The sequence below is a fragment of the Pithys albifrons genome, chromosome 2 (assembly GCF_047495875.1).
Source record: "Pithys albifrons albifrons isolate INPA30051 chromosome 2, PitAlb_v1, whole genome shotgun sequence".
NCBI classification, from domain to species: domain Eukaryota; kingdom Metazoa; phylum Chordata; class Aves; order Passeriformes; family Thamnophilidae; genus Pithys; species Pithys albifrons.
In genome coordinates this window covers 79,754,180-79,776,907 of record NC_092459.1, presented here as the reverse complement: position 1 = coordinate 79,776,907, position 22,728 = coordinate 79,754,180, and the positions used below count along the sequence as shown (strand labels likewise).

At 35.2% G+C, this 22,728-nt stretch overlaps 1 protein-coding gene across 7 annotated transcripts in view; it reads left to right on the top strand.

Moving 5' to 3' along the window:
• Positions 1-21,361, top strand: part of CEP170 (centrosomal protein 170) — a 100,573-nt gene extending 79,212 nt beyond the window's left edge. For 3 of the 7 annotated variants that reach the window (XM_071574919.1, XM_071574887.1, XM_071574927.1), the window contains 7 exons: positions 2,772-3,006; positions 7,824-8,001; positions 9,361-9,528; positions 9,827-9,915; positions 14,807-14,900; positions 17,362-17,413; positions 18,993-21,361. In XM_071574919.1, the coding sequence (XP_071431020.1) occupies positions 2,772-3,006; positions 7,824-8,001; positions 9,361-9,528; positions 9,827-9,915; positions 14,807-14,900; positions 17,362-17,413; positions 18,993-19,279 (1,103 nt within the window). In that variant the 3' untranslated portion in view covers positions 19,280-21,361. Of the gene's footprint in view, positions 1-2,771; positions 3,007-7,823; positions 8,002-9,360; positions 9,529-9,826; positions 9,916-14,806; positions 14,901-17,361; positions 17,414-18,992 lie in introns of those variants that run through there. The other 4 variants (XM_071574912.1, XM_071574904.1, XM_071574895.1 and 1 more) reach the window with 4 other exon arrangements.
• The last annotated feature ends 1,367 nt before the right edge of the window (positions 21,362-22,728 follow it).

The following is a 22,728-nucleotide window of genomic DNA, read 5'->3' as shown; positions in this document are numbered from 1 at the left end:
TGATCAATGAAATGAGAAGACCAAAGACCTGTTTTCACAACAACGAAGGAAAATTGAAGATGGTGTTACGGAAAGATCAGGCCTAGTGCAAAAGTTCTAAGCTGCACTGTCAATTTAAGCATCCAGAACAGAGAGACCTCGAGCAACGAGTTCTGTTTGGCAGCTCTGCTGACTTGCTGACCTAGCTGTGATTGCAAATGGCTGGCAGGCTGATCAAAGCTGGGGGAAAAATCATTTGATAATGAAAAGAAAAAAACTTTTATTAAGCACAGTTACTACTGTTGTCCTGTTGAGCACCCAATTTCAGGATCTTTGAAATGGAGAGACCTTAGAAGGCAATGTGTCAATGAAAGTAGAATAATTTTTAAGGAATATATTCAATGAAGGTTGTTCTCAAATCCTAAAGTGAGAATATAGTGTCCAAATCACCAAGGTTGCCAGCTTTATGTGATGTCACAACATTACGGAGCTCACAGAGTAGTCACTAAATGAGGTTTGTATGCTGATTATTTTAGCCAGGGTTTAGGAGGATTTTCTAGTTAGTGGTACTGATATTCACAGTCTTTGGTGTGTGAGATAAACAATTGCAAGATAGCTGTAAGAATCAACATAAATTGCATTTTGCGGCTTCATAATTTGTAGATCAGGTTAAAAGCATATCTGTGCAAATGTATAGCTGCCTTACTGGGAAAACATGCTTGGATATTGCTTGTCATGAACAGTACAAGTTTGAAAATTTTACTGCTAGGCCTACAGTAACTTTTTCCTCATATTAGTGAGAAACCTGTTGATAATACCCATTGATGATTTGAAAACCAGCATTTTAAGACCTTAAAATTTAATGGTCTTAAAAAATGGCGAGAGTTTTTATGATACTATGTTATCAGTTGTTATTGATGTCATTTCAGTTAGTATCTCTGAAATGTTTAAGCCTTTACAAAATTCATTATTTTTTACTGAATGTATAATCTTTTCCTAAGAAAGTGTGGGTGGAAAAGAGGACCTAAGATTAATCTCATCAATATATTTTGCTTAAGCAAATGCTTCTAACCTGAATGTTTTAAAACTAATTAACATGATAAAACACTATTTTGTACACAGAGAAATCCAAGCTTCTCCCAGACCCAGATCCTGATGTTGAAACTTACAGTGGTAGAGTACTAGAAATCAAATCTGTTTCTGATATTTCACTTCTCATTCAATTTTTAGTTTTTAAGTATATTATTACATATGCTCATTGTACAGTGCTGAGTTGCTGGACTAGCTCATTTGAGAGATTTTAAGATAAATTTTATATTTATTTTTATGTATATTATTTGAACTGGGACAAACGATTTTAACAAAAATGGATGATAAAATGTGGGCCCAACTCATAAAGTTCTTTGGACTTTGGTCACACTTTACTTGCATGCTATTGGTGGGGAAATGTGCTTTTTCTGCTTATATTTACTTCCCTAAGAGCAAACAACTTTGAAACCTCTAACAAGTAATCAGTAAGTGATTGGAGAGACATTTTTACTTTCTTCAATAAAGTTAAAACATTTTTAAAAATGGTAAAACTGGACATGATTTGAAGCCCACATTAAACCTGAAAGAAGTTACACAAGCACATTTTTCAGCAGTTAAAAATGCATTATTTATATGAGGAAAGGGATGTAAGCTTATACACCAATGTCATATTCTGCATACTATAATCTGCATTACACAAATCTTTTCTCAAGTAAAAATTACTTTCATTATTTGTCACTTAAATTCATATTGATGTCTACTTCCTTTATGGATTTTTTTCTGTTTAAGGAAAAATCGGTACTATTTTTTTCATTTTGTAATAGTAAAATCAATATACCTCATTTACATCTATTATTTTTAAGTTATCAGGAATGATCACACATTTTTGTCATTTTCTACAGCCTCATGAATGTCAGTGAGTTCAGGGGATTAAATTCCCTGCAACCATTTGGCAGGTTATGGTGATGAGGATTCCTTTTCACTTAGTGATATCTCATCCTGCAGGGAATGTTTGAGGACTGTGCATCTGAAATGCATTTTCTCAACTTCAGTAATTCTTAGGGGGACGAAAGCCTCCTGCTTAGTTTCAGTTCTATACTTCAGGCTGTCTTCAGCAGCATGGCTGGATAATGCTTTTATGTGCTACATGTGAGAATATATACTTTTACTCTGAGGCTGCTTTTTTTATAGATGTGCTGCTGATTTTTTGAGCACAGTATTAATTTGACATATTCTATTTCTGTACTAAATACATACTCGTAGAATCATTAAGGTTGGAAAAGACCTTTGTATCATCCAGAGTTTTATGCTTTCTTTATATAAGCATGCATCCCAGCCTTGGTGCCAGCTCCATCCTTCCTTCATGTCTCTTCATTTTTTTTTTGAGTATCATGTAAACCTTGAATAAAATTTGGGAAAAAATCTGCAGAAAAAGCTCAATCTATTATACTTTAATGTTAATGAATTGGGCCCCTGTTTTGTAATAGAGTTTGCTTGAGCTCATACACAATGACTGACTTTTACATCTTACTTCACTCATCATTATACAAAGAGCATCAGTTTTGTGTTTTTATTAATCAATCTTTATTATTTAACACGAATTTTGTAGCTTTCTTTTTAAGATGTAGTAAGTAAACCTTTTGTGAGGTATCTGGGGATTGGTAACAAATAGTTGTGTATTTTTGTGATGTTACTGAAATAATACTGTTTTTTGTTATTTAAGATGCAATAATAATTCTTTTTTAATAATTAAACTAATTTAGTAAGTGCAAGATGGAGGCGCTTTCCTACAGATTATGCTTCCACCTCAGAAGATGAGTTCGGATCAAACCGTAATTCCCCTAAACATACCCGTCTGCGTACCTCTCCAGCCCTGAAAACCACGCGACTGCAAAGCGCCGGGACAGCAGCTCAAAGTAGCAATACATTCAAGCACAGAATAAAGGAGCAGGAAGACTACATTCGTGACTGGACTGCTCACCGAGAAGAGATAGCAAGGTTAGTTTGAAAGGAGTGCCTCTCAAATAACAAGGAGTTGTACCCAACCAGTTACACATGTGCATATACAGGAGAAAGAGAGCTGATGGGTTTTCTGTATCACTCTACTTACCACTTTCACTCACCAACTGAATGAGTGATGTAAAATTCTTCTTATGAGAGACTGGCTGGCAAGAACACTCAAGTTACCAGCGGATCTCTTTTTAATGGAAAATTATAGTAATTTCTGGCTTGTGATAGCCCAGTCCCAGAACATGAACTTTTAGTTGCATTAGTGGAACTTGCAGAGGTACTTCATGTATTTTATGAGGCTGAAGTATGTGTGATTTTGTACTACCTTTACATGCATACTGAGGTCAAATTTCAGATCAATGCACAAGTGACAGAGAGAGGAGAAAGTGATTTTGGTAATGTGAAAGACCATCCTCTCATTTTAATTTTTGATTTATCTAGACATTATTTCATTAGATACTTTCTGATTTTAATCATGTGTATTCATCAAAAAGTAAATTTTTTTTGTTGCGAGTCCCTAAGATTAGTACATCAATTCCTCTGTTACTGGTAATATCACTCTGCTTCAACTGAAACAAGGAAAAAGTAGTTCTACATTCTGGTAACCAGTTCTTCCTATATCATGCAACACCCTGGCAGTGAAAACTTCAGATAGCTTGCACAAAATAAATAAAACTATATAAGTATGCAAATGTTATTTAGTATTTAGATGCCAATGTTCAGATTCTTAAGCTTTTCACATTACTTAATTTAGAAGCCTAAACAAGAAAAGTGCTTTCCTTTTAAGATTAATGTTAATACTGTGGAGAATTTTCTTAATCTTAGTACTGTTGGAGGTGTTTTGCTTAGTGTGATTAATTATTTTTTCTTTCCTCTTCTTGGTAGTATTTTTCAGCATTTGTTTTTCTAGTGTGATTTTTGCAAAGGGAAGATGTAGAGGTCCAGAGAGGCTCAGAGAAGATACCTAAGGGAGCCTCATAGTGTCTGGATAAATTGTGAAATAAACATCTTCAAAATCATTTACCTAAAATACTGGTTTTGGTTCAGAAATCTAAAGTTAAGAGATGGTTACAGGGAGGACTCTGTGTATATGGGGAAAAAAATGTCATAGCCATAGGATATTACTTCCTCATAAAAAGTACTGCTGAACCTCTACTTCAGTGAAACTTCTTGGTACATTTACTTGTCTAGGAGAGACTGACCCTGGAAGTAATTGATTCAGTCTAAACTCAACTGGGTAGATTTGTAGGGTTTTTTCTTCCCTTGAGATTCTTAACCTTTTCTGCATTGATGTACTGGTTTTAAATTGTTTTAAAGGTGATGTACATTCTGTTATCCTACCTCTTCCGCTTTATTTTCAGTGGAAGTAGTGAGAGACTCAAATAGCTATTGCCAATTTTTTTTTGTTTATATAGAAATTTCACACAAACTGCATTAAATGAGCTTATTTAAGGTTAAGAAAAGTAGCACTCAGCGTTTGAGACATTCCAGATTACTGGCATTTATCATCACTGCTTCCAATAGCAGTTTCCTCAGTTAGCCTCTGCTGAGCTCTGCTGCTGTAAGTCACTAGTTGATCCTTTCTGTGCCTCCGTATATCTTTGTAATGATTCACATTATTACTCCCCTTGGCTTTAATTTTAACTTCTGTCCTTTATAAGATTTTGTCTCTGCTCCCGTTGCCTTGCTAACCACAGTCTCTATCATTGTCTGTCCTGGAGGTTTTTTCCATCCCAGCTGTCAGACCATGCTCTATGATCAGAGTCCCTTCAACTCTAAAGAGTGATTTTAAAAAATTAATAGATGATTACATGCTGTCATTAAAATTGGTTGTTTTATTTTTTTGCTGTTGTTGAATAACTGATTATATTAGGCAGGTGTAAGGATAAGCATTTCATAAAACACATGTGCAGCAGAAAGTAGTGTAGAGACTGTATGACAAACATTTCTTTGCATCTGTGGTACCATCATTTGTGTTTTAACTGGTCTTCCATGACTGACCCAGTTTGCACTTTTCACAGACTTCCCAATTTACAGATGTTAATAAAATTGAAAAATCAAAAGTATTTAAAAATCTTAATGGAATAACTAAATTGATGTAAAGCCACTTTGATGTGGAGGGAATGTACACTCTCAGAATAACAGGAGCTTCACTTCTATTTTATTTAAAAATATTAAAATATTATTACAAAATCAACTGATTCAGTATAGGAAGTGTAACATAGCATAAAAATGGTTTTGTAATGCAGTAGTTCAACACTATTACAGATATCTTAGAAATATTCCTATTTCATTGTGGGGTTTTTCCGATTCTGGATATTCTTCCACAACAGTTAAATAAGAACTCGAGTTCAGTCTTTTGAAAAAGGTAGTCATGCTCTCCTCATCCCAAGCCCTGTGTTCTCACCTGTGGAAACTGCACTGGAAACTGAGTGGCTGTGTGGCTGCCTCAGTCTGCTCACTGAGTGAGTCTAATAGCACTATTTCCTGAAGCAGGTTGAGGGGGTTAGGAATTTGAGGTTTATTTTAATTTTGCCTCTGTGAATTGATTTGCCTTGTATGATTGCTAGATCTGATACAGGAAGCAGTAGAAATCTGCAAGGCAATGTACAGTTGCAGCAGAGTTAAAGACTGTGTGCCTAAAGAGGAAGTCTCTTGTCCCTGATTACATAAAACACGCTCCTCATACTTAAGCAATACTTTGGTTTCTAAAAGTTCATGTAGAATTACTTGAAAACTTAATTTATGAAAAGTCAGACCTAACTCACAGATGGTTGCTTGGTTTCTTTTTCACAGTGCTTTTTGTTTAGTGCTCTGTATTGTTTCCATACAGAAACGTAATGGAGTACTGACTATAGCTTACTGTCACATTGAAAAAAGTCCAGATTTTGTTCACTTGACTGGTGTTTGACTATGATAATTGTCTGCCAAGTTTCTTGTTTATTCTGATACTTTCAGGGTTCATTTGAATGGATTTTTATGTAGACATCTGACATATAATTTTGATTGCTTGGTAAAAACTCAAATGAAGTAGTTGTGGCATGTTGAAGCATTGCTAATTTCTGTGATGAGTTAAGTCTTAGTTGATCGATACTACTTTTGATTATGGTGTTTAATGGCATTTGTCTTCTGGAGACTTTGCTGATAATTGAAATCTCCTGCATTTTATTTTCTTCACAACTATTCATCAAGTACCAGAATTTGTCCTAGGAATTCAAATATGATTATTAGCAACTTCTCTCTTCAAGGAGACAGATGATTGTGTGAAACAAAGAAAGTAGGTGTTTTAGTATCTCTACTACTTAGAATATTTGATTTGTAATGGCATGTATATATAAAAATGAGAAATATAAATTAAAATTGACTCAAAAATTGTAATAATTAGGTTAATTAATGTAGTAACAGACACTTATCGTATTTTAATTTATTTAAATGAGCAATTGACTTGTTTTATGCTTTATTGTTCCAGTCTATTTTGATAGTTTAAAATCACAAATACTGTCTTAAGTGGTTATGGGTAATTGCCACATATTCTTCTACAGCCTTATCCCAACTACATACATGTACCTAAGCTGCACAAAGTTGCACTTCTTTGCATATTGCTCATTGTCAGCAACAAAATCAAGTGTAGGAATTTGACTAGAATTTCTCCAGTTATGTTTGCTTTTCTGGTTGAAATTCTGCTCACTTAGTCTTAAACTGTCTCTAGGGCAACGCTGTCCATTCTTTTTGACTTGAAGACAAAGTGAAAATAAAGAGCAGAAGGAAGCTCATCTTGAGCAATCCATCTCTGTCCAGCCTGGTGTATGTCAGTGTCACAAGGCTGCGCTCCTCCTTGCACATGAGCGGTGGGTGGTGCACTTCACCCAGTCCTTGGTGGTGCAGGAGTAGCACTCTTGGCTCCTATGCCTGCAGTCCTCTGAGGCAGAAGTGTGGAGAAGGGGCTCACTTGGCAGCCAGCTCTGAATTCCAGACCTTCTGAACTGTGTGATCCCAGCTGGAAATTCAGGGTGCCATAGTTTAGTAAGGGCTTTTAGCTTTTGCTTTGTGGCTTGTTTTTTTTTCCTCCTTATTCCCTCCTCCTTTTGGGGTGTCCTGGGGAGGAGTAGCACAAGCTGAGCTAATCAAGCTGTGCTGAATGAAATACAGAGCAAAGCTATTTTTTTTTGAGTGGTGGATCAGAAAAAAGGAAAAGGAAACTTCAGCTGAGAATTTAGATATATTTTTGTAGTGCTATCATACCCAGGTTTTTACAAGTATGTTCTGTTTTTCCCACTGGAAAACTTGTCTTGATTAAATTTGAGGATTTATAATATTAGTCTGGAATTTTAGACATGTAAGCAGCTTGTTCTGAGCTAGCTGCAGGACTGCTAGATAATTAGAAGTCCTGAAGATGTGTTTTTGCAAGCAGGTAAACTGAGATATAAATTAAATCTGAACATTTCAGATTTACTGCATATACACACATCTGTGCAATATTTCCAGCATATTTGGAGTGCATCCCCTGTCTTAGATACACTGCATATTGCACACATCTCTGCCTGTGAATCCTAGAAAGAAAACAAGGATGCTCTGTCTTTTGAGATTGGCTTCTACCTTCTTCCTCTAGAAAAGCATACTGTTGAAAGCGTCAGTTAAAATTTTCTTTTTTGGTTCTACTAATAAACTTTCATTTTAGAAGGGCATACACATTTTCTTAGCACAGTTGTAAGGAATTAGAACTTTAAACCTCAAAGGCTGCAGGCTGGGCTGTACTGGCCCAAAAGTATTTTTAGGGGAGAATGTAACACTCTCTTTATTACTAGGATCAGTCAAGATCTGGCTCTCATCGCACGGGAAATCAACGATGTAGCAGGAGAGATAGATTCAGTGACTTCATCAGGCACTGCCCCCAGTACCACAGTAAGCACTGCTGCCACCACCCCTGGCTCTGCCATAGACACTAGAGAAGAGGTAGGAGATCTTCATGGAGAAATGCATAAGGTTCTTCCTTTTCTTTATTTCTTTTGCTTTTAGCATTTTTGCATAGCTTTTTAGTTATTTCCACTCAACCCGTATGCATGATCTCTACATTTTTTTTTTTATTTAAAGTTCCTTTACATTTCAACAAACAACCTAGAAGTTATTCTATGAACACAGCTTGTCACAAAGATGCATACTATCTGTCTGTCTCTTTTTTTCCACAAAACGTAGAAACCAGGCTTGTCTGTAGCCTTAGATACCATTGTATAGTATCTAAGTGCATTTAAAGATACTAGTGTGTATGCACAAATACATATAATTGTTTTCATAGGTATTAAAAACAAAAAAGTCACTCTTTTCACAGGTGACATGAAACTTCCATTTTCTGAACACTGAAATACTTAGGTACCATGTGTTAACTTTAGATTTTCTTTCTTGATAACATTGTCAAAAACTACCTTGAAGTAAGTTTGCCTTATGCTTCTAATAATTCTTATATTTTTTAACTATCTCTGGTGTGCTGTTCTGTGAATATATTGACTAACTTGTTCTAGTAAACATCACAGGTCTAATGCTGGTACATGTTAATCTGAATTTAAATCATCACTTTCTACCATGTTACAATTCATGATAATGTGTTGTAAATGTTTGCTGCATTTTTTTCTTCATAGTATTCCTTTCAAAATGTGTTTTATTCATTTCTGTGTGCATAAAGTTTGGTTAATACATTAGTTTACTGTAATTAGTTTAATACTATCTTTTTCTGTGGAAAAAAAGATATAAACAGTAATAAGAAGTCTGGGTTGGATAGTTAGGAAAATAAATGCACTCACATAGATTTTTTTTTCAATTCTCATGGACAATGGCTAAACTTTAAGAAAATATAGTCCTTGTTTTTTTCAGAATCAGTTAGATCACTCCCATTTTTATATTACTAAGTAACTATTTTCTTCTTTAAAAAATATAGTACATTGTGTACATGCTGCAGGTGGCAGTATCTGCTTTAGGTAGTACAGGTCCTTCTGTAACACTATGATTATTCTGGAAAATACCCTGCATTTCAGAGAACTCTACTTAATTCCACAGACATATTCATTAATGAAAGAAATACATTATTAAGTGCCAGTTTATAGGTAACTGTTAAGTTACCTACCCATTTGTAGTCTAAATTTGCCACATATGTCTAATATTTGAAAAAAACACAAAGCTCTTTTTTACGAGATATTCTTACATAAGAAATGAGTAATTTTTTACTGTACAAGGCAACACAACGATTTTTATTTGATAGGCAACTTGTAAGCTGTTTCAGGAGGGAAAAGTAGTAATCTGATTTTTGCATTCAATAGATTTCATAAACTGCATTTTTCTTTTATCCCCCAGTTGGTGGACCGAGTATTTGATGAAAGTCTCAATTTTAGAAAAATCCCTCCAGTAGTGCATTCCAAACCCCCAGAGGGCAATGGTCGGCCTAGTGATGCTAGACCTCAGCTAACAGACGCCCTCGATCCCCCGACAATCACCCGGAGAAGGACCTGGAGCAGAGATGAAGTGAGTACACAACAGGATTCTCTCTAGTAACATGGCTATTTTAAGCTTTTACAATTATCTCCCCTCTCAATATTCTAGACACTATTCTTTTTTTCCTGCCTGTAGGAGGTGGCATTAATATTGGGGGAGAAATGTATATTATTTAATTTTCAAAATGTTCAAATATGATTGTATATGATACTAATTAAAACACAAGTGTGATTTTTTTTAATGTTAAAGATACCAAGATATATGGAGTTATTTGTATTTAATTCACAGTAAACTAATAATATACTTTTTCATTAAAAACTTACTGCAGGTTATGGGGGATAGTTTGTTGTTGTCCTCAGTCTTCCAGTTTTCTCGCAAGATAAGACAATCCATAGACAAAACAGCTGGAAAAATCAGGTGGGTTTTTAAAAATTATTCTGATTCCTGAAACTGTCTGCTCTCATCAATATTCCCACTAGTAAAAGAGGCATCTGTAATAGAAACAGAGCAAATGTACTTACTAGTGACTTGTCTTTTATAAAGCAATGTTACCTATGGCTTTTTTAGCATTCAGAAAGATTTGGAATGTATACTTTTTCCATTATTCCTTTTGTTTATTTCACATTATATGAAGGGCGATATCAGCAAGTTTGCATGGACAGAACAACATCCATCATACTGCTAACAGAGCAGCTGTTTCAACATATGCAGATACTGTGCAAAATATACATGACCTGTACTCAAGTCTTGTAAAACTTCCTTCCTAAAGGATAGGGTTAAAATGTTGCTGAACTGTAAAATTGGTCCCTATATGTTTGCCAAGTTGTTGCAGGGATTCCACGTTTTCGCAGGAAAAAACAAATGAACAGTTTCAGTAAATCCTTCTAAAAAGTAACTTGCTCTGGAGTCAATGTGGTCACTATCAACTTCTTAATATAAAACAACGGGTGTAGCCACCTGTCATTTTTAATTGGATATTCATGCTGAGATAATTAGATTCCTTCATAAAATGTCGTAGTAGCTAAGAGAAAGTGTAGACATGTCAAAGATGGTAACATGTTGCTCTATCAACAGTTCCATTTGACTTAATTGTGTGAGTGTACAAGCATTTGGTGACCACTTTGGTGGACAAGAATAAAAGAAAATTCTAAAAGCAAAGTTTGGAGTCATATCATTCACATGTTCTTCATGTCTTTGTGCAGTTAATAATTTTAAATACAGAATGTTAAAAATAAGTACTTTGGCTGAACTTCATGCATAATTAATTAATTTTTGAATGTGAGAAAATACTAGGTCTGTAATTACTTGGTTTGTCTAGGAAGTGTCAGATATTGAAATATTAGATGATTGGATTGGATTAAACATCAAATCAAAAGTTTATTTCAGCATAGGGTGATGTAAATTGTAAAAGCAGCAAAATACCGACATACCTGAAGATTGTATTCTCATGGCGATACCAAAGAAGATTTGACCATAGAAATGAAGAAGAAAAGAAATCGATATAAATTGATAAAAACTGTAGGTTATCTGTCATCTCTAGTTTTGCTATTTCTAGTAGGAAGAACATCACTGAGTGAAGAATCAATTAAAAGCCTGTAACCCATTCTTATTATTTTTATTCTAAGGCTTTTTGTGTGTTGTTTTTATTGGTGGCTAACAGGTAAAGTTAAATTAAAGGCTTCCACATTTCTGATTAATTTTCTGAGCTTAAAAGGTAAGTCAGCAGCATTGTAATGAATGTAATAATTATGTGCTTATGTATAATATTATAAATATAAACATACGTACAAATATTTTATATATATATATTTACAAAGTGGAATTACCTATTTCTATAAAAATGCAGTAAACTTTCATTAGTAAGGAATTATTAAGCATATTCCTCAGGGCTATGTTCAAAACTTCCTTTTCCTGATGCTCAAAATGGATTTGAATAACATCTTGTTATTCATAATTTCATTAGTATTTTGAATCAGAAAAACAGTATTAGTTTTAGAATTGTTTTTTTAAGGAGCATGTAAGGCAGTTAGCACCTGTTACAGATTTTTACCTTACCTTTGTTTTGATATAATATTTATATTATTTTAGCCAACTGGTGTGCTTCTATTCTTTTTACTGCAGTTAAGCCAGTTAAAATTTCTGCCCAAAATAGTTACAATGAGAATTTTCAGGTTTTCTCAGGCTAGCAGTTGTGGCTTTTTTCAAAATACTTGAACCTGAGAAGAGAAATTTTTAGAGACACCAGTAAGAATAAGCCAGCAGGCTTGACTGTATTTTACAAGGCCTTCCTCAAATTTTCTTGTTCACCAGTGTAAACCTATTTCCCAAGAGCACAGACAATAGAGGGCAATTTCAGTCCTTATAAACTGCATCACACATATTAAAAAATTGCATCCTTTCTATCTGGGACCAAATGGAAAAGACATACTTCCTGTGATCGTGAACACATTTCCTTCTGTCATATTTTAGTTGCAAAAGTCAGCTTTACAAAAAGATTGATTTCCCTTTGGCTAAGGTATTAAGAATGTAAATATTGGCAGTCATCCTTGCCCAGCAGGTCTGTCAGAAATTAAGATGAGCTAAAGTCAATCATGAAAATAAATGAGTAGGAGGACAAAATGAAATATATTTTTTTTGCTTGACTAGTTTCTTTCCTGCTTCCTCACTGCCATTTCTGTTTCTAATTTATAGGTAATGTCCAAAGTTCCATTGAATTCTGTCATTGTTCCTACCTTACTACCTTATATTAAGAAACCAGTTTGAGAGACACTTTTGACTCTGCATTCCTCATCTAGATCCTCTCAGTGCTGGCCAAACTGGGTTTTTTTCCCCAAGTACTATCATGGGGTACAGATGGAACCAGATTCAAGTGCCTGGTTCTTTCCTTTCACCAATTTCTTGTTGTATTTGTAATTTTCTTCAGGATAAGGTCATAGGTTAGGTATTGCTAAGTTACCTTGTTATCATTTTTTTCCATTACTTCCTATGATCAGTTAGGTTCATACTTGCTGGTATACACAAAAGTGCATTATATTTTAAATTCTGCAGCATTCTCGCCATGTATCCTATAACCCATTCTTTGCTAACAAATTACTGTGGTGGATTCTCAGGAAACAGATAAGCAGTTTGTTTTCTTTTCTGTCTTTTTATAGAATCACAGAAGGGTTTGGGTAGGAAGGATCTTAAAGATAATTTAGGTCCAACCCCTCTGTTATAGGCAAGGATACTTTCCATCAGACAAGGTTGCTCAAAGCCCCATCCAACCTGGCCTTGAACACTTCCAGGGATTGTGCATCCACAGCTTCTCTGGACAACCTGTTTGAGTACGTCACCTCCCTCATAGGAAAGAATTTGTTCCTAATACCTTATCTAATCTGATCTCTAAAGGAGTAGGACTGCAAACACCACATACACAAAGACTCTAATCACAATACATCAAGATAGAATTATTTTAAAACAACATGGCAAGAAGGTAAATGAAGAATCACACATTGCCCACAATATCCCAATAGCTTATATAGTTTTTCTGCTAGTGCTGTTTACTGCTAAATAAAGCCTTATTCTGTATGTTCGTGCTAATTTCCATTTTGATCTAAATGCTATTAAATTACAGAAAGTATAGCTGCATAAGAATCTCTATTGAATCCAAATATTTCCAGAAGTTTCTTGTGTTATACATGTGTTATACATGTATGATCCTAGATTTTGATGTCTCCTCTTTTTTTTTTTTTAATGGTGTTTATTTGAAGTCCTCAGTGACAGGCAAATCCTACATTTTCCTTTGTAATTGGGCTTCTTGGATCCAAGTTTGAAGTTTTATGTCTTTGTAAGCTTTTACACTCCCTTCCATAACGTAGAAGAATTTTTTGCCAGACCTCTGATGATAAACAGTTAAAAGACAATGACTCTACTTGAGACCATAAAAGGTTTCAGGTTTTCTTCACTGCAGTATTGATTAATTTTAATTTTTTTTTCCTTCCCCAAGAAAAAGTACGTATTACTGTTTACTCCTGAAATGTATTTACTTATTTGAATACACTCAAGTCACTTGCAGAAGTGGTCATTTGTCTCTATCCCATGACAGTGTGTCATCAAAGTAGCACTTCCTCTCAGTGAGATCTCTAACATAAACACATTCTGCAGCAGTGAGTGAAGACCTCAAAGACAGAACAAGAGTTAAAGCAGCTTCTGGAAGGCCTATCTATGGACATCTGTGTACTGATAAAATAAGGCAGGGGACCTGTTTTGCAAAATTACACTTTCTTGACAGGATAATTATAGAGAGTAAAATTTTCCATAGGGTATAAATAACTGAAGAAAGATGAACAGAAATGCAGTACTAAGTCTCCCAGTTTTCTTTCAAATTCTTAGTCTTTGTAAGATTCAATATTTCATGAACTTCCACCTTTAGAATTATTTCCTCGGAGACCTAATTACACAAATTACTTCTTTAAAATGTGCTGCTTTTTGGTCATGATTTGAAATTGGTTGGTTTGTTTGCTTCACAGTTTTACTGCAGCTGTTTTTGAACTTTTAACTTTGAAATACCAATTATAGAAGATGTGGATTTGGACTCCTCTGTGTCATCATGATATCTCTTACCATACCTTAAATATCTGCACATTCCTTTATTTTTCTTTTTTTTAACAAATTGTGCCAGCGTAGACAGTTTAAATTATGTTTATGATAAGACAATGAAAACAAAAACTATTTATCAAGAAGGGAAGCAAAAATAAAAAAGGGGAATTTCACAGTCTGCTTTGGGGATTCACAAATAGAAGTGACTTCTTTAAACATATAATGCAAGTGATACTCATATTACCAAAACATATATATGTAAACTTCTTCTATCAAATGTGTTTTTCAATTTCCTGAAGTGTTTCTTTTTTATTAAATTAATATAAAATAAAAAATTAAAAGTTGTATTTTGTTACCTTACATTTTGGAGTTGTAAAATGCAGTATTAAAGGGGAGTTTTCTGACTAAAGTAAAATAGCTGGATTTTTTAAGAAATTTCTCAGAGCTGAAAAAAAGAATCATCTGTGTCTTTTCAACACTATAAGCAAGTATTTAGCTACAGAACTGCCGTTTTAATGTCAGTAAGAATGATTTTGCTGAAACTCTGTATGATTCCCTGAAAATTTAAATTCTGTGGATGAATTCTGTCAGGTTTCAGTATTGCAGATTTTACTTCTATTCAGTCCTCCCTATGCTGCTTTCTTGTATTGTGTTATCTAATCTTTCACTTTTAATTGGGGTGGGGTTTTTTTAATTTTAAACATGCTGTTCTTGAATTTCTTTCTTCTAGAATATTATTTAAGGACAAAGACAGAAATTGGGAAGAAATTGAAAACAAGTTGCGAGCTGAAAGTGAAGTTCCTATTGTGAAAACATCGAGCATGGTATGAATAGTTTTCTAGGACTGATTATGCTGCTTATCTAATTAGTAGAGGAACATGTTCTTTTCAGTGACATAAGGGCAAAAATTTTGAAACGTTTTATTCAGACACCAGGTGTATTTCAAGAATAAACCTAATCTGCTTTAATAATTACTAAGATTTACTGTCTTATAAAGAAACAAGGAGTTGCCCAGGGGAAATTCTCAGATAAAGAATGCAGTAAAAGGGATGCAGACTATATATAGACCATCAATATGTTTGTTTAACAAAAGGTAGCAACCATTAGTTTGAATGTTAGATTGTTTGTTTTACAATCTAAAAACTACCTACTGATCATTAATGCTTAATATATGACACTTAATACTATTCATACTGATTAATATTTAGAGAAATTGTGTTTTGCTCCATGTGATGAAAATAATCCATAGACACATGGCAATAAAAGGACTCTTCAGTGATAAATAATCCTCTTGATTTTGTCTGAAAGTGATAACCATAGGGTACCTGCTACAGCTCAAGCTGATTCATGTAGTCTTCCACCCCTGCCTAATTCAGGCCTTTTCATGGTCAGACTGTGGGATAGTGTGAGGGGACAGAGCACACGTGTGATTTCTTAGTTCGCTTCTCCTCTACTTCTAAACACAGTGTAGGGTTTGAAAAACATCCTTGCATGTGAGAGCAGGCGAAGACTCTAGCTACGTTACCCATCTGCAACATCGAGTTGTTAAGAATGTCAGCTTACAGAGGCAAGTTTTTTTTCTGAGGGAAAGGTGGGAGGGGAAACTGCTCGCATACTTCATACTGGACTGCTCAGAAGTCAAGTGTGAATATATTTCCTCTGACATTGAACAGGATAGCGCTTCTCTGTTAGCTCAAGTTTCAAACTCCTCCAGATTGATTTTTCTTGGAAGTCTGATGAAAAACAGTCCATAATTTTTGCAGAATGGTATATTTATTAAGAGAAATCATTAGTAACTCAGTGTTATAATTTAATAGATTCACTTATAGGGGTTTTTTAAGTTTTAATTAAGCAAGTTCCTCATGGAAGTTGCTAATTTTAGACATGTTGTAATACAAGGAGTTTCCCTTATCCATGTCCAGTACACTGAGTTTAGTGGTTTAATTCTAAATGTCCTAAATATGGAGGTTTAATGCATTCTTTAAAAAAGATTAATTGTATATTTATTTCTAAGTTCAGCGTTTTACAATTTTTTTCATGCGTTAAAGCATCTCACATTGTTTGAAAATGTGTGGATTGTTTGGGGTGTTTTTTTCTCTATGCACTGACTGTCAAGTTTCTGCTCAGTTTTTTGAGAGTTCAAATCCAGTGTCTATTTTTACCACAGACCATTATCAAATGCTAAGAGAGGACAGTTGTAACTGATGTTTATTTTGTCCTTGGAACATTTGTGGCCATCCCAGATATGGAATCTGCTTAAACATAATGACTGTGTAAAATTCGAGATACTCAATCTCTCTGCCACCCATGAAAATCACAGTACTTGGTACAGAATGGCTTCCTAAAATGAGTTAAATGGTTCTCTGAAATCAGTGCCTTTGAAAGTTCTCAGCTTCAGAATACCACTGACAGCTCTCCTCAGTAGCTGGATTAACACTATTCTTCAGTGTAGAATCCTTCAGCTGTAGGATTTACATATTTATATGAATATAAATATGTTAATTCTACAACCAGGAAAAGGAACTCAGGGAAGTGGTCACAGCACCAAGCCTGACAGGGTTCAAGAAGCATTTGGACAGTGCTCTCAGGTGCAGGGTGTGATTCTTGAGGCTGTCCTTGGCAGAGCCAGGACTTGAACTCGATGATCCTGATGTGTCCCTTCCAACTCAGGATATTCTGTGATTCCGTAGTTGAAGATGTGGTACATTTAATAATTGCTGTGTTTCTGAGTGCACTGCTGTGGCTACGTCTGTGTTAACAAGTAGTGCAGCACAGTGGTGAAAAGTCCATAAGGCAAATGAGTGCTGAGGCTCCAACACTGATGTGCTGTACAGTTTCATGGGCACAGGGCCCAGTGGTTGCAGACAGAATCCTGATGAAGTCATCTTACTTTCTGACTCACATCTGAGCAAGGTTGTAAGTCGCTCAGTTCCATTTATTACTGGGTTTATTCTGTAGCTTTCCTTTAAAAGTCTGCTGTTACTTAGCCCCATTTCTGGGCTTGACCACAGACAGATGAGCAAAGGACAGAGTGGGGTTTTCTGGACAGTAGCAGGCAGCCCGTGCCGGGGAGCACTGGATTTCTGAGTGGGACACGCCTCTCCAGCCTCAAGGGCTGCCACCCAGGACCTGTGAGGGACATGGCTGGGTCACCACCAGCAAGGGTGTTCTTGATGCCAGGAAGGTCAACCCAAGTAGCATATTGCAGTTGAAAAGGTTGGGAAAAGGGATTGTTCACTACTGATACTCTCTTTCCATAATGAAACATGGTTGTTTCTTTTTTAGGAAATATCATCAATCCTACAGGAACTGAAACGAGTTGAGAAACAACTACAAGGTACAAATTTCTTTTCAATTTTCTCTTCTGCGGTTCTTTGCTTAAAACATTTTTAATATATATCTATATGTGTATATCTATACCATGAAATAAAATTACTGGGATTTATTAAAATATGTTCACAGTATCAGTTACATACATTATTATCATAGTTGCTGGCACATTTGATAAATGAACACTGGATTTTTTAAAGCAGAAGAATGATTGTATCCTTTTATATGGGTGAGGAAAGGCTCAACTAAGAATTACATGGTCCTGAGAATCCCGAAGTAATTATTTGTGAAACATTCTTAATAGAAATATTGAAAAGTAGGTGATAGAGAATCCTGAGATTAGGCTTCATGAAATAGCCTCTGCACATCAGTAATACCTTCACGTATAGCACAGTTCAGTATAAGGACTGCAGTGAGACTGTAATCTGTAGGAAATCTCAAAGAAGCCCACAGCTGTCTCTGTTACAATAACATAAAAATTTAGAATTAGCTCTTGGCATCCTCCTTTCACACTGCAACATCCAGTCATTGTAACTATTGAGTCCACAGACTACAAAATTTCAAAACTTATTTTGCTTTTTACACACAAATTCTAACTTATATATAAAGTGGAAAGAAGTATGTTTTGCTTGTAAGGTCTGCTATTTAGATATATATTCCATTTATCAAAATTAACTTAAAAACTGAGTATTTTTAAAAAAGAGGTTGCAGTCTTATTTGTGTATTGTTTATACTTAGTTTATTTTATAATAACTATGCTGGTCAAACGGATCAGTGGTCCATGCTTATCATTATTATATTAGTTGTAAATTTCCTGTATTTGTTATTTTTAGTATGCAGATTTACAGCAAAATATGTTTTAAAAAATCTTTCAGGAGGGGTCATTAACCACCGTTAGAAACAAGTTAGTGTTTTTATTAATCCTCAACTATAAGTAAAAAATGTTAATTTATTACAAATGTTATTGTATTTAGAGACCATAACAAATAAAGAAGGCCAGATCATTTCCTTGTGTATGCAGCAGTGTTTGGAAATAAAAAAGAGAAGTTCTGTTAGATGTGACAAATACGTTAGTAGTATAATAAAATGAAATGTTACTATGTGCTTCAGTTTGCTCTCATTGTGTGGATGCATGACTGCTCTTTTATACAAATTTCATCAATTCACAGAATTAGCAACTATGGTTATTTGCAGGGGATGGCTTAGAACAAAGCGTAATAGAATGGTAATACTAGGGGAAAAAAGCCACTGAAGCTGATTGAAAATCCCATTTTTCAGTCCCTATCAGATCATCGTAGATGGTTTGTCATCTCTCTTTCTTGTCCACACATCAGGCATTGTTTAGTTTGTGCAGTTTCATTTTATCTAAAGTTTTAATATATATAAGTACTTTTAAATTTATGTATCAGTTTGTTGTATCTATGTTGGATACACCACTTCTTTGTCATGGGTTGCACACATAATAACTCATGCTTGCCATCATAAAAATAAAGGTTGAGAAAAGGATTTCCATATTTTTGTACTAACAGAAGATCATATTTTTTCTGGTTTCTTCCCTATCCTTTTCATCTTTTCTTGTTGCTTAGCAATTAATACTATGATTGACCCTGATGGTACCCTGGATGCTTTGAGCAACTTGGGATTCGCCAGCCCTGTCTTACCTGCCCAGCCGAAGCTGAAGTCCAGTCCTGTTGCCCAAGGTACCCGCCCTCAAGCACTGCCAAACTGCCAGCCCGAGGCTCGTGCTGTGCGACCTGCCCCCGTCCCTGCTGCAGCTGAATTGGAAAATGCTGAGTCCGAGGCAGATTTCAGCATACATTTCAATAGGTTTAACCCAGATGGGGAAGAGGAAGATGCCACCCTGCGTGAGTGACATCTCAGTGTTTGATACAAAAACCTTTCATGTGGAATGTTTAGAAATCAAGGAAAAATTATAATACTGGTTTTTATAATTAAAAAGAAAAGGCTTGGTCTAACAGCAGTTGTTTTATTAAACCAGTTTTCTTTAATTGTGATGCTTTGATTGTCACACAAATCCTTTTTAAATCATAAAGTTATGCATAGATACCAGTGTAGGAAAGCAGATTGTGGCAGGTTTGCCCTTTGTGGTTGTGTGCTTTGCAAAAGAATTATTATATCAGCAGTTTTCCCTTAATAGATTTATTTCTTTTTAAAAGCCATGCAAGCAGTCTAACATTTGATGTTATTGAAACCCCCAAATCTCTTTGCCAAGCTGCTCTAATAAATGGACTTCCACCTCTAAAGCTTGTACAGAACTGTTGAACAGTTACATTTGATTCTGAATTAGATGATTTATATAGGAAACATTATCTTTGACTACAATGACACATTACTGCAAAAGTAAGACAGATTTCAGAAAGCATTCATTCTCATATACTGGAAAATCTCAAACAGTTCTATGATTTATATAACTTTGTTGCTGCGTAAATTGTCTTGGGGTTTACAAATAAGTTCACATATTATGTTTGCACTAAGATTTGCTGGGAGTGGTAGGTGAACATATCGACATCATTAAACAGCAAGCAGTGTTTTGGTGTACATAGAAAACTGGTAATACTGTCCTTGTATTATCATTACAGTGTTTTAATCCACTTTCTGAAAGGACTATTTGGCACTTTTTGATCTTCTCCAAATGTCTTTTTGATGTTAATGAAAGTAGAAGTATTTCATATCTCATTTCTGTCCTAATGTTTGTTGAAACTTGGAAACAAATTTAAACATATAGCAATGTGGGATATGTTAAAGCATATTGAGGCAAATGGGCTCTCACCAATCCAAATGCAACGTAAGCTTACAGAAGAAATTACTGTTTATTTGGAATGATCATGAGGTGTAAAATTTTCTTTAGGGGATTTGGAAGTAGAGTTGTCATGATTTGTGTGATCGATAGATGCACTCCCAAGCAAATGATTTTATTTGCTTCTGTATATTTTCCCGTAGTCTTGCTAGTAAAGCTGTCCCTGTCTTACATATTTAAAAGGATTCTGAAAGATGACTGCTAACATGGACATTTTGCTTTTACCACTGAAAAGCAAGTCTATTTAAAGTTTCCTATATAAGCCTATTTTCCTTATCAGTTGTCCCAGTAACTTAACATTCGGAAATAATAATAAAAATGAGAGTAAATTACTTGGTATTTCCAGAACACTGTAATTTGGAGGAATGTTTTTTTCTGTTAAATGTAACTAATAGACTGGAATTTTCTTATGTTTGCATCAGTCTCTATATATTAAGGTTAAAGATACAGTTTTGCAGCTTTTATGAAATGGTCTTTAATATTTCAGCAATAATCCTATATGGCATTTGTTTTTAAAAAAACATACTTTCTGTACACTTTTAAATTGTACAGGCTTTCAGAAATCAGTAAAAGTTGGACCAGTTAATAAAAATGCAAAAACTTTTTTTGTAGAGTTGTAAAAACAAAACCACTAATCTGTTGTATAATGGATTTCGTATTTTCTTTAAAAAAATTTAAAACAAACAGTCTTTATGTATGGCTCAATATGCTCTACTCCAGCTAACCTGTGGAAGCCTGAATGACACTGGTTTACAGAGGCTACAGGAAAACTTTTTGAAGGTGCTGAAGGGCAAAAATAAGTGGAAACTAGAGCTAGATGTTGAAATCCAAGTGTACCAAAACATCACCATAATTCCTTCTTTTGTTTAGTGCTTGGGAACATACTTTTTCTGCAGATTCAAGTGGAAAGCAGGAAATGGCTGGGAAGGATTAAAGGTGCAGGCTCTTCATAAAAGATTCTGTTTGTGTTCTTTCAGGCATTTATACCTTTGTGTTCTGTAATAAGCATTTTGCATTACTCTGTTCTTATTTTGTATGAACATGTTCTCCTTATTTATTTTTGTTACATTTATTATGTATGTTATTTTGTTATATGCATTTACAACTCCATTTTTAAATAAAGTGTTTCTGGAACTTTACAAATGTGTGAATATGTAATTGAGAGCTGGGAACTTCGCGTAGTCTTTCTGCAGTCTAACTCACCTTTACTGAAATAGGAAATGACATTTTTTTCATAAATATCTTTTCACTGGAAAAAGTTCTGTTATTGCCTCTGCTGCATCAATTATTCTATGCTGACAGTATTGGCTCACTTTCCTGTACTGAGATTCATTTCCACACTTCAATTGATTTTTGTGTGCAAAGCTAGAGGCAAAAATAATCTAGTACACCAGTCACCAATAGCAACTCTGTTTCCCTTTGTAGAATGAAAGTGAGTTTTAATGCACCTGTCCAGGTGCAACAGTAGATGGTTATCTGACTGCTTTCCCTGCTTTATATATTGGAAAACTTTATTGAACATTCAGATTTGGCTCCACCCTGGTGCCTTTTTTTCTTCTGTCCCAGCTTTGATGCTATGCATACTTTTCCTGCAAAAGACACTGAATTGCCTCTTCTTAGCTAGCTTCATTCGGGAACAAAACCATGAGTTTAGTATAAATCTCCAAGAATTTCTTCCTAGGTTACACTTTTCTTTCAGTGTTGCTGAGCTTTGCTGTGGCTTGGCAACAGCCAGCTCAGATCTTGCTTCCCTGCTCCTATTTTTCCTTTATATCCCTAGTCTGATGGCATTCAGACTGCACTAATGGCACACAGTAGCACTCAATAGCACTCAGCTCTGGAGGGGCAGGAGATTTTTATTGAAGTTCAGAGTTGCCAGTTTGGTATAGTCAAAGTCATGAGAAAGTTCTAAGGACTTTCCACTTGCACAGGATTTTTTCATATTCTCCAGCTGGGTTGTCTACTATCATTTCCCCACTTGTTGCTAGTATCCCTCTCATTGCAGAGGATGGGGGAATGCATAGACTCACATTTCTGTAAGCAATAGAGTAGCTATTCCTGGGCAGTGTTTTCATCTGACCACTCTACTTGGAGCCAAGGTTATGCAGAGTTGTTATCCAGAAGTATTTGGAAAGTGCAGCCAGATTGCATCACTCCTCTGCTTCCTTTAGACACCAGCAAGTGGTGCTGACCCTGCTTGGGACACAGAGCAATCAGGTTTCAAGCCTTTTCTGCTCAGCACTGTTGGTTCTTCCCTCAGCTACAAGCACTGCTCTAATTCTACACCCAGCAACTACTTCTCATGACATTCAGCATACAGAAATAAAGCTGAGAGCAGAATTTTTGTGCCTGACCTGATAACAGCACAGTGGTGTTTCACTGCAGCATGTACATTACACCAAAGGAACTGGTACTTCGGTCTCAGAAGAGAACACTGCTTCATACCAAAAACTGAATTTCAGTCATTGACCATTGAAAGACTTTTGTGATTTGAACTGGAAAGA